The sequence below is a fragment of the Sceloporus occidentalis genome, unplaced genomic scaffold, assembly GCF_023333645.1.
Source record: "Sceloporus occidentalis isolate IW3139 unplaced genomic scaffold, rSceOcc1.0.p SCAF_5, whole genome shotgun sequence".
In the NCBI taxonomy this organism is placed as follows: domain Eukaryota; kingdom Metazoa; phylum Chordata; class Lepidosauria; order Squamata; family Phrynosomatidae; genus Sceloporus; species Sceloporus occidentalis.
In genome coordinates, this window is record NW_028316985.1 from 118,795,243 (window position 1) to 118,807,990 (window position 12,748).

At 45.1% G+C, this 12,748-nt stretch overlaps 1 protein-coding gene across 1 annotated transcript in view; it reads left to right on the forward strand.

Moving 5' to 3' along the window:
* The window catches only part of KIT (KIT proto-oncogene, receptor tyrosine kinase), a 105,255-nt gene that overhangs the window by 41,770 nt on the left and 50,737 nt on the right, over positions 1-12,748 (forward strand). The window contains exons 3-4 of the mRNA XM_089527220.1: positions 5,527-5,808; positions 6,577-6,713. Coding sequence (XP_089383346.1) covers positions 5,527-5,808; positions 6,577-6,713 — 419 coding nt within the window. The remainder of the gene's footprint in view (positions 1-5,526; positions 5,809-6,576; positions 6,714-12,748) is intronic.

Below are 12,748 nucleotides of genomic sequence, written 5' to 3' on the forward strand. Positions count from 1 at the left end.
ACTCCAGGCTCCATCAGATAAATAAGTGGTTCTTAACCTTTTTGGACCAAGGATACCTTTCAGAACTTGATGAAAGATATGGACCTCATCCCACCCCAAATAAGACACACACACATACACACACACACACACACACACACACACACGCACACACACGATCTTACATACAGTTTATTTTACTTCATTGCACATTAATTTCCTTCATGTAGACTAGACTGGAACAAATAATTCTTGAAAAAAATAATTTTTACCTTAATATTTACTGTCCTGGGGGGAAAATCAAACCAGCAAAAAAGAAATCAAAGGAAAAATGTTTTTAAAATCCTATTTGTAGATTCCCAATAGACTTCTCCCTCCTAGATTAAGAATCCTCAACAGAAATACTTGTTTATAGGCAATATAAGGTCAATAATATTGTGCTGCAATTCTCTATACTTAATAATTCTATCTTATTCTATATTGTCCTTCACATTCACTGTGCATTTTATTACACCGATAAGCTTTTTATTCAACTCACAACAGAATCTCTCACAACAGTCTTTTCCTAATCCAATCTTCATTCCTATCTCTTTTTCCATTTGTTGTGTTTATGGTGACGCTAAGATGAATCTTAAGGGTTTGTGTTTTTATTTTTTGTGGGGAGGGGGGGTTGGTAAGATTTGTTCAGAGGTGGTTTACCTTTCCCCTCGTCTGAGGCTGAGAGAATGTGGCTTGCCTAAGGTCACTACATACATCATTTCAAAAAATCCTCATTCATATGCAGGCATATATTCCAGTGTCATCACTAGGGTTGGCACCTGGTGTGGTAACTCATGGTGTCCCCTTTCCCATTGAAAGCCAGCACACCAGATGGCCCCATGCACTCCATACCTGCCTCCACTATCACATCTGCTGTAAAGACCCTCTCCCGTCGTGACCTGTGACATTGGATGGGGGAGCCTAGCTAAGTATTCATAGCAGGTGCCCCATTGTCACCTTTACAGACCATGATGGGGATCTTCTCAGCAGACACAATGACAGAAGTAGGTACAGGCAGTGCGGCAGTAGTGGGTCCATGTCATGGTGGAGAGTGGGCATGGAAACACACTCCTGTCGCCTCACCAGCCCAAGGACTGACCCAAAGCGGGACCCGGGGCAGGATAGCATGGGTTTGGCCCATGCTGGCCTGTCCATCAGGTTTTTGCCTTAGTCACTCTGATATGCATATTAAGTTGATTCAGTCTGAGCCATGAATAAAGCCTTTAAATCAGTTTTGAACAAGAAGGGGGATATATGATGGGATATATGAAATAACAACAACAACAGCAGAAGTGCACTTAAGTAGCATGCAATCCCCTTGCCACCAGGTAGCTCCAGTCTATCACCCTCTGTCTGCAATTGGAGGCAGAATTTCACTTCCAGTAAGAGTAGAGCTCCTGCAACTCCCTTTGGAAACATTACCTAAGGGATTTGTCTTGGACAACATGGCTTCAAACAGATTCCTTTGAGACATTGCTGTTTGTGTTAGTAATGCTCAGGCTGTGGCTGTCTCCATGAGCAGATTGGAAAGATCTCCAAATGAGCCAAAACCTCCTGAGACTAATATAAAATGAAGGACGCTGAAAATCTGGAGTGTAGCTTTCTAAAGACTCTTCTGATGCAGTGGCCAGCTGCTGTTCTGTGACACTCAAAGGATTTTTGGAAGTACCAACAAAAGGGCAATACATATTTTCCCAAAATGTCCATAACCTTTTCATAGCAGCGCTTAGGGCAGGGATGAACAATTGCAGAGGGTATGAGGAACACCCCCACCTGCGAACTGCACACCACTCCCAAAATTTCTTATGATTTGGGGAGTTGGTCAGAATATGGTTGGTTTTTATGGGTTGGGGGGGGGGGTTAGTGGTGGAAGCGGAAAACAAAAACACTACATGTTTTGTAGTGTTTCCAGTAGTTTTCCTTTTAGTTATCTGTTTATTTAAAAAAAAATTGGGAAGGTGTCAGGTAGGTTTCAGGTGTGCCTAGCAACTTCACAGCAAGGTCCACATATGGCCCACAAGGTATGCTTTTGATGTGCAGTCTTAAGGAATAGTTCATACATGCAGAATCTGTTGATTTCTGACTTATCATTTCTTCTCCTTTCTTTTCTTTTCTGCTTGTTCTGAGTGTTGAGGTGAATGCGGAGTCAATTCATCTTCCTTAGTGCTCCATGTATTATAAGAATGAATAATGTGTGGCCTCCCTCATGTTTTTGGGCAATAGTATCTGTAATCCCTTATCATTGTGTATGTTGGACAGGGCTAATAGAAATTTTAGTCCAACAACATCTGGAGAGCCATACATTCCTTGGCCATGACCTGTTGGTTTATGTGTTTGAATTAGTATTGGATCTAAGACTGTTCATTTCCTCTCCTCTGTGAAGGTGCCAGGGCATGGCTGGGCAACTGCAGAGGTGATGGGCCTGGTGTGGTCCACAACAGCATGTGACTAGAAGGGGTGTCATTTTGGGGAGGGTTTGTTGGGGGTATTTAGGAGGGTGTTGTGAGGTAAAAGTACTGTATTTTGCAAATCTTTTGACACATTTGGGATGGGGTTTGGGGCAAAAAAAATAGACCTCACAATTCTAAGAATTTGGAAGGATCTGGAGGCTTTGGGGCACTTCTGGGAGGATTCAGCAGCCACACAATGAGATTATGGGAGCCATACACAACCTATAGGCTGCACCTTGCCTTCTCCTGCCATGCAGGGTGAAAGGCAGTTACATTTCTATGAAAATTAAATATATTGGCAATTGTCTGAAATTGTCCCAGTGTGGTCAAGTGGTGGAGGGAAGGACTCCTTGCTAGCTTCTAGTGCAAGATGGTTGTTTCTTCCCTATTGTATTTCATGTAGGATTTTCCTGTATTAGTCTTCTTGAGGTCCAACAGCATTGATGTGGGAGTATCCTACATAATCTGCCTCTCTTATGTAGTTCCAGATCTTATCCAGATTTTATGAATAGGACCCTTCTATACACAAGTGAATGTCCTATTAGTAGCATAACCATGTCCTATTAGTAGCATAACAATTCGCCTTTTCTCAGTATACCTCATGAGCATTAGTCTCCTAGAACCCTGAGTTGTGAGAGTTGCACACACCATTCTCTTGCATTAGATGGCTACCTTCTTTATGGAAGAGACAGTTCAATACTTCCAAACAGTTGGAAATGCTGGAAAGCCGTTAGCAAGGATGGAGAATGATGTTTATGCATTCATCTCAGTTTTCTCATCACTGTGGACTCAGGATCTGTGGATTTGAGATGGTGAAGGTAGTGTTTAGATATTTTCAAGATTGTAGTTGATAGAAGTAACCTTCCCTGCCAGTTAAGACTTCTATTAAGGTTCTTTTCTGTTACAATGGGATTAAACATCTGATCGCACATTTTCCACAGGAATCCCCATTTGTTAATGAGATGGGAAAAACAGTTCATGGTAATGAACTGAAGTGTGAATGTTAGTGTGCAGAATACATTTCATGCTAAATAAACAAAAGGAAATAGAAGTGAAATGGGAATTTATATTATATCCCCCTCCCCTCCGGCCTGCAGAGTCTGCTGACACACAATAGGATGAACTGGAAAGTATAAACAAAGTAATTAATTCATTTCCTTTTTTTAAAAGCACCTATAATTTAATCTGTTGTGTTCTTCCGGTGACCTAAAAATACTTCACAGATTTCCAGGAGAGTAAATATATATTTTTAGTCTTTCCTCTGGTTTGGGAATCTGCATATTGCGAATAACTGAAGTATGTCGCTGACTCAAAACTCTGCTTATAAGTCAGTTGTTACCATTGATAGAGTATAGAGCCATTGAATCAGCAGAACATATGTAGGTATTCATTCATGAAGTCCCCTTTCATTCAGTGGGTCTACTCTAATTGAGACCAACAACTGGACGTATGCTCAGTTTATCTCAAATTATATTTGAAGGCCCATGTTGTAAACACCATAAATACAATAGAGTGCCTTCACACACTTCTTGTGAAATGCCCAAAGGTACCTGGCTGGCCAAGTGTGTTTGAAACTGAGTGCTGGATTAGATGGATTTGTGCATTTAGGGCACACTTCAAACAGAAGAGAATGCTGACAGAAAGGTAGCTCCTAATCCTCTGAGGTAGACACTAGAAATTAAGCAAAAGTTAAACTCACTTTATGTCATCTGCAGTGTTTCATGCCTTTAGGGTACACCCCTTCTTTACATAGGCTGCCCCTGATTATTTGCCCAAGGTTAGAAGTAGCCTTGGAAGTTTCCTAGCCCTATTTCAGAACAATTCTTTTCATTATTGCCTCCCTCCTTCCCCCACTTTCGTTTCCTTGTCATCTTCCTCCGTTCCATTGCCCCCTTCATAGTCTTCCTCCATTTCCTCCCTGCCATCTGCTGTTTTTATTAGGGCTTTGCAAAATATTTAACTGAACTGAATTGGACAGATTAGGATTGGATTCCAAATTCAATTGGATCAGTCTGAATTGGATTCATAGCAGATCCAGCTAAAGAAATTTGGACCAATATGGGATCCAAGCAGTTAAAAACAGATAGTCTGCTTCCAAAACAGCCCCACTAAGGGAAATAGCCAAAGCAGGGGATTAAAATGGACTTTGTTCATTGACCACTTTAGTTTCCAGATTCCTTTGTATATCAAAATTCCAATAACGGTGCTTGTGGGGAAATACAGTGAAGTGTATTCTTTTGGAGCTATTTGTTTGTTTTGTTTTTTGGGTTTGTTTTCTGTTAGCAGGAAGGATTTTTGAAAGTGCTTTTTTGGACCTTGGTGGTAAGATTCTTTTTGCTGGGGGGGGGGGGGGAGATCTACTGTTCCTTATGTTTCTTTCCTTCTTCATTCTAGATCCAGTGTTCAATCCTTTTTTCCTAATGCATCCCACTTCTTCCATAATCTATATTGGTTGTTTCTTAGAAGTACTTTCATGATAGATCTTTGTGTCCACCAGACTTGCTCTGGTGGTGATGGTAGTATTTGTGGCTCACTGTTATGAACCATCTCCAAGAAAGCAAGACCTGACGGGAACAGATGGATGCATGCATCCTTCCTTTTGTTCTCTCTTCCCTACCAATCGCAAATGGTCAGAGCTCATCATTAGTATTTCTTCTTCCTCAGATATTGATACATGAGAAACTGTTACTTTGCCAAGAAACACTCTTGCTTTCCTTGGAACAGTTCTGTATGGTAGTGTTTCCTAAATCCTACTAAGCCTAGGGAATCAGTAAATGCTTCCAGGGAATTAAAGGAAACCTAACAGAGAAGTCTTGGATAGTCTGACGTGGTTCATTGAATTATGTGAGTGCCAGGTAATACTAAAAAACAGCATGAATTGCTTAAATTGTAGACATGAAGGCATTGTAAGAAGGAATATACGAGTAATTTAATATGCTAAGCAAGGGAAAAAACCTGGGTGTTTTGTGGTGTTTTTTTTAACCTGTTGCATTCTTATCTGAACAACTGTGCTTTAATATGTAGTCATCAGGAAAATGATTTTTTGTTTTCATTTCAGATCCAAAAGTTCTGTTCTTTTCTGATCCTATGGTAATTGCAGTTGAAGACAGTGATGCTCTTATTCAGTGCCCAGTGACAGACCCAGACATTTCAAATTTCACTTTGAAAAGATGTAAAAATTCCAAGTCTCTCCCTGAGAATATTGCGTTGATACCTGATCCTCAGAAAGGAGTTACCATAAAAAATGTACAAAGATCATTTTTAGGTTGTTACCGGTGTGTAGCACAACACCATGGAGTGGAAAAAGAGTCAGAAACCATCAACCTTATTGTGCGGCCAGGTAATACATACCTTTGTATGGTCTGCAATGTCTTACTAACAACTAGAACATAGTTCTGTGCTTCTACAGTTTAGGCAACCAGTAAAGTTCTTTTATACAAGACTGGATATGGTGGGCAACCTACATTTGTCATGTCACATGCAACCTCAGTCTAATATCATGTGCCCCTCAGCCTAATTTCAGAAGCCTTCTGCAAGTGATCAGTTTAGGACTCTGCAGTACTGTCCCATCTCCAGGAGCCCAGAAGAGAGAATGGGGTGGGATTGTGAGAAAAGGTGGGGGGATTCACTCATTTTGGGCTTTGGTGCCTTCTCGCACATGCCTTGAACCTGGCCCTTGACAGATTATTCCCAAGAGAAAGTGGCCCTTGACATAGAAAAGGTTGCCCACCCCTGAATTCGATAATTATTTTACTCTAATAGTACAGTACAGTCAGCTTTCATGAGTAGATAACAAGGCTATGAGTTTTAACCTTATAAAAATGCTTGTGGTACATGTTTCCAGCTTGGTCCTCAGCCTTTGTGGGATTAAATATTGCATAGTTACCTGTGCATTTTATGTAAAGTGCCGGTAGATGTTTCCATGTTTTAACTAAGGGATCTCCTTCACATGAGGGTACTGTTCTAATGTTTTACAGAGATTTAAAATAAACTATGGAAGATGTGACATTTTATTGAGAAATTAATAATTGTTAATTTCACTCTCTCATTTCTCTCTTAAAGGCTCTGCACGTAATGAAAAATAATGCATGTCTAAATTGTTTTCCAGTTCACAAATCCCTTCCAGACATCACCTTATCCAAAGCCGACCAGCTTCTTAAAGAAGGCGAAGAATTTGAAGTTACGTGCACAATCAGGGATGTAGATAGCACTCTGCGGGCTAATTGGATTTTTCAAGGCAACGCGGTGAGTTCATTATACACCATCAGTCTTAACTAATGTACTTGAAAAGAGCAATCTTTGAAAACACCACAGGATGACATTGGGGGTGTATACTTCATTAGTTGTGACAAAACAAAAATCCTGAAAAGTGTTGTTAACCAGAACAATACCTTTGACAAATCTCAAGTAGACGCCCAGCCTTTCAAGAATTTCTAGGCCTTCTTGCCCAGCACCCTTTACAAGAAGACTTTGCTCTGAGGAAATATGAAGCAGTTGCCTCGGGTGGCTGTTAAGGTAGATTCGGCAAGCCATTACTGACAACAATCTGTGGATTTGTCTGAAGTGTCTAAGGGCACATTCACACTGCGATACGTTATAAACAAGTTTGGAAACCAATTCATACTTGTGCTGGTTTTCCCCAATCTGAATTTCGGTGGGGGGGGGGGGATCCTCCTTAACCTGGTCCTTTTGCAACTGATGCATTTTCCTCATCTTTTCAAAAGCACTGGGGATTTTTTAGGGAGCTGCCAATGGAAATGTGCTGCTGATTCCAGCGGGTCACCCAGGAGGGAGGGGTAATGGGCAGAGGGTGGGCAGGGGGGTGGAACATAACCATCCCACAGGACATGGTGGCAAACCGCCATTATTTTTATCCTCTTGGAGCTCATGGTTGCGTGACTGAAGATACCGGTTCTTTAAATCCAATAGATTCAAATTCTCCACACTGTCAGGTGGTCCCTGACAGTGCAGCTATTTTCCTCTTCTACCAGTGAATTAGTCCCCTTATCTGCACTGATGCCTGATGCCCAGACATTGCCAAAGTCAGGGAGTTGGTTCTTTTGGGAACATGGTGCAGCTTGTGGTATTTTTTTTAAAAAAAAGTTTGACAGTTTCTTCGCACCATTGCATTTGCATAGCTTCCAAGGGGTTTCGCAGGGGTTTCTTGGCAAGGGTTCTTCAGAGGGACTTGCCATCCCCATCCTCTAAGGTTGAGACAGTGTCACTTTCCCCAAGGCAAACCAAACATGGGGATTTCTTGACAAGGGTTCTTTAGAGGGGCTTGCCATCGTCATCCTCTGAGGCTGAGATAGTGTGACACCCCCAAGGTGAACCTATCACAGGTTTTTTGGCAAGGGTTGTTCAGATGAGCTTGCCATTGCCATCCTTCAAGGCTGCTGGGAGGAGTTACGTGTAGAGGGGTGGAACATCCCACTTCACTTGGGGTCTTTGCCCTTCCACCTGTGGACCTTCCTGTCTCTGTTGGCAAAATGACATATTTTTGCGGATGCAGAGTCATGTCACCAACTATGACAGTGGATCATTTGATTGACAGCAGCTGCACATCATTTGATTGACAGTTTAAAAAAAACGAGAATGGTTGAATGCATTTGATATGGAGGCTCCATTTTAAATCGATACTTACAGTAGTGTGAACGTCAACAGGGTTAAATTGCACCGGAGATATTCAATCGGATGAAATGTACTGGGAACTTTAGTTTGGAATCACAACATCAAATCTCCTTGGACCTCCTCACTACAAAAACTCTACTGTGAATGTGCCCTAACTGACACTGGAGCTTCTGAATTTAAATGTCATGACTTCCCATCTACTTTGTTTGCTTCATTTTAACAAGAAGTTGTCATTCCAGTTCAGAGCAACTAACAAGACAGTTATGCAATTGCAGTTTTGGATTCCATGCTGTTTTCCCAGACTTTGTTCCTTAGTGGCTTTGATTCTCTGTTTTGTCTTCATCCTTTTAACCATAGTTACCCATGTTTATATCTTTGCTGTCATTCATATTTTATATCACGTGTTTTGATATTGGTAAGGCAAGCCTAGTATTTTTGATTGAGAGTGTGTGTGCCTTCAAATTTCCTGCCAATTTATGGTGACCTCATGAATTTTATGGGGATTTTTTAAAGCAAAAAACTATGTGTTTTGCTATTGTCTTCCTTTGAAATACAGCCTACAGTACCTGGTGTTCCTTTCCAAGTACTAATCAGGCCAGACCTTGCCTAGCTTCCAAGATCAGGCTCTGGTGCCTTCAGGGTATTTATTTATAGGATTACAAGTGAGAACTGTTTTAAAAAACTGTTATGTCCCAGTTTCCCTGACTCTGTGATGCTAAATGTTTTCAACTGTAACTCCTATTACCTATGACCACTGGCTATTCTCTGCTAGTAGGTGTTGTAATCCAAAAGCAGATTGCAAAAAGGGCTCCAAATGCTTTTATAAAGCCCAGAACAGACCACCGGTTTGTGGTGGCCTGGGACCAATTTTAGGGATCCAGACCACGCAGCATTTGTGCGCTCCAGAACCCTAACATATATAGACAGTGCCATCTTTACATGGTGCTGTCCAAATGTGGTGCATGTGCATGACGCAAGCGTGGCGCATGGAATATGTTGTCCCTGCGTGCTAAAAAGAACCAATTTTTCTGGGTACTTTTTGATCCGGAGGGACGTTGCATAGTTTGGCTGCTGCAGTGTCCCCCCGGAGGGAAACTGGGTGCCTCTAGCCCATCCCTTTGGGGTGGTCTGGAGAGCCCCTGTGTAAGGTTTTAAAGGTTTCTTTCTTTTAATAATAAATAATAATAAAAATTTTATTTATATACCGCCCTTCCAACAGATCAGGGCGGTTAACAGCAGGTTAAAAACAATAATAAAAACATCAATACATACCAATACAATACTCAAATTCAATAAAAAATAAAAAAGCCCCGAATTAGCCAATCCCTTGCCAGTGAAGAGGAAGGAGGCCCATTGGACTTTAGTCGGGGAATGCAATACAGAAAAGGAAGGTCTTTAGATCCCTTCTAAATTGGGCCAGGGAGGTGGCCGAGCGGAGCTCTATGGGCAGCGTATTCCAGAGGGCCGGGGCGGCGATGGAGAATGTCTTCCTAGTAGTGGAGACAAGCCTAGCCCCGGGAACCCTAAGTAATTGCTGCCCAGATGTTCTGAGGGTGCGGGACGGAATGTATGGGGAGAGGCGGTCCTTCAGGTATCCTGGGCCCAAACCATTTAGGGCTTTATAGGTCATCACCAACACCTTATATTGTGCCCGGAAGCGAATCGGCAGCCAATGCAGATCTTTTAACACCGGTGTAATGTGGCTGGCCCTGGAGGTACCAGTGACCAGCCTGGCTGCCATGTTTTGTACCATTTGTAGCTTCCGGGTTTGGTATAAGGGTTGCCCCATGTAGAGTGCGTTGCAGAAATCCAGTCTCGAGGTTACCAGAGCATGTACCACTGTTTCAAGGTCCCTCTGGGCCAGGTATGGGCGCAGCTGGCGAATAAGCCGAAGCTGATGACAGGTGCTCTTGACCGCCGCATTCACCTGAACAGTCAGGTGAAGGGACGAGTCAAGAAGCACCCCCAGACTGCGCACGGAGTCCTTCACAGGGAGCGTGACCCCGTTCAGGACAGGTGGAAGCACCGCCATTCCTGGGTCAGGGGAACCTATCACGAGTACCTCCGTTTTCTCTGGATTCAGCTTGAGTCGGTTTTCCCTCATCCAGCCCATTACTGACTCCAGACAGGCCACGAGAGGAGAGACGCCATCCTCAGTCACTGCATCAGTCGGAGACATAGAGAAGATTATTTGGGTGTCATCAGCGTACTGATAACCCCGTGCCCCATGTCTCCGGATGATCTCTCCCAGCGGTTTCATGTAAATGTTAAATAACATGGGAGACAGAATGGCTCCTTGAGGGACCCCAGTTTTAAGGGCCCTCTCATCGGAGCACACGTCTCCCAGCTGCACCATCTGGGACCTCCCAGAGAGGTAGGACCAGAACCACTGGAGCGCAGTGCCCCCGATTCCCACCTCTGCCAGGCGCCCCAGAAGGATACCATGGTCTATGGTATCGAAAGCCGCTGAGATGTCCAAGAGCACCAACAGGGACACGCTTCCCCTGTCGATGCCCAGACGGAGATCATTGACCAAGGCGACCATGGCCGTCTCAACCCCGTCACCCGCCCGAAAGCCAGTTTGAAATGGGTCCAGATAATCCGTTTCATCCAAGACCGCCTGAAGCTGGATTGCAACCGCCCTCTCGATCACCTTCCCCAAGAATGGCAGCAGTGAAACTGGCCGATAATTATTATGTACCAGGGGGTCGAGGGAGGGCTTTTTTAATAAAGGTTTTACAATGGCCAATTTAAGAACAGATGGAAATTGCCCTTCCCTCAAAGATGTATTAATAATCCGGCGTAACAGTAAAGTCACAGCCTGTCTCCCCTGGGCCGCTAGCCACGAGGGACAGGGATCGAGAGAGCAGGTTGTCTTCCGAACACTTCCGAGGATCTTGTCCACATCATCGGTACTTACCAACTCAAACCGATCCAGTTTAACAAAGTCCACGGAGGCTCTGGATGCCTGTACCCTAGGTTCTGCTTGAATGTCGGCGTTAAGACTTTTGCTTATCCGAGAGGTTTTATCCGCGAAGAAGTTATTAAATTGGTCGCAGCAGGACTTAGAAGGTTCAAGGATCTGGTTCGGGGCAGGAGGGAGCTGAGTTAGCTCCCTGACTACCCTGAACAACTCTGCTGGACGCGACTCCGCGGACGCGATACGAGCACCATAGAACAAGTTCTTAGCTGCTCGTATCGCCTCTCCGTAGTCCTCTAACAGTTGGTCTAGGAGAGTCTTGTCGTCTAAGCAAAGGTGTTTCCGCCAACGGTACTCTAGCCGTCGCAGCTCCCGCTTCCTTGCCCGGAGATCTTCCGTATACCAGGGCTTACGTTTGGAAGCGGGTCTGAGAGGGCGCTTGGGAGCGATGCTGTGTATAGCCCTCGAGAGACCGGTATTCCAAATACCAGTCAGGGCGTCAACAGAGTCGCCGTCACTTCCAACCATGTGTCCCTCTAGGGCTTCCTGGAACCTTTTAGGTTCTATCAGCCTTCGAGGGTGGACCATCCTAATAGGTCCACCACCCCCGGGAGGGATCTGGGTAGCGACCTTGATTTTTGCCTCTACCAGGAAGTGATCCGTCCATGGCAGGGGGGAAATATTTGTTATTTCCACCCACGGATTTTCCGCATCCGAACAGAAGACCAGATCAAGAGTATTACCCGCACAATGCGTAGGACCCAAGATCAGCTGGGACAGGCCCATGGCCGCCATGGTATCCATGAATTCACGAGCTGCACCGGGTGGAACATAGCTGGCCGTGAGGGAGATGTTGAAGTCGCCCAGGACAAGTAGCCTGGGCGTCTCCAGCATCAGTTCAGCGACCAGCTGTGTCAGCTCGTTAAGGGAGTCCGTTAGCGCACGGGGTGGCCGATACACCAACAGAATCCCTAGACTGTCCCTCGCTTTTAGGGTCAGGTAAATACACTCGATGTAGGACGTCTGTCGGATGTGGTTCCTGGTGAGGGACACGGTGTTCCTATGTATCAAGGCCACACACACACCCCGCCCACCTAACCTGGGCTGGTCCTTCACCGAGAACCCGGCAGGCAGGGCCTGAGCCCACACAGCATCCCCTTCAGGCCCAAGCCAGGTCTCGGTAATGCAAGCCAGATCGCAACTTTGGTCCTCCAGTAGATCTTGGAGGATGTGGGACTTGTTGTTGATCGATCTGGCATTGCACAGGAGCAGCAACAGGGTTTGGAGTGACCCTCAGGTCCCTTAGGTTGGGAGGGGGACAGGAAGGAGAGATAGATATGACGCATCGATCTCGCCTTCCCCTGGAACGCAAGTCCCTTCTCCCACCGCCATACCTCCCCCTGCCCCACACAACCTCAATGGGAGCTCCGCTCATAGCGATGTTATCCCCTTCCTCCCCAGCCCGTGCATCCCCCACATCCATAACCTCCCCCCACCCTTCTCCAGCAGTTCAGAGAGCAGAGGTTAGCCACCTCAGGCATCCTCTGCTCTAAGGCTAACCCAAACCCTCCCCAAGCCCAATAAGAGTTGCGCAGCTGCGCGGTGGTAGCGCTGCGGAGTCCCGCAGTGGTGCCCTTTCCAGTCCGTGGGCGGCACTCCCGGGGCGGTGCGCAGTTGCGCACCTCCGACACCCCGGGAGGAGGCCGCCCGGCAGAAACGCGGCTCTGGC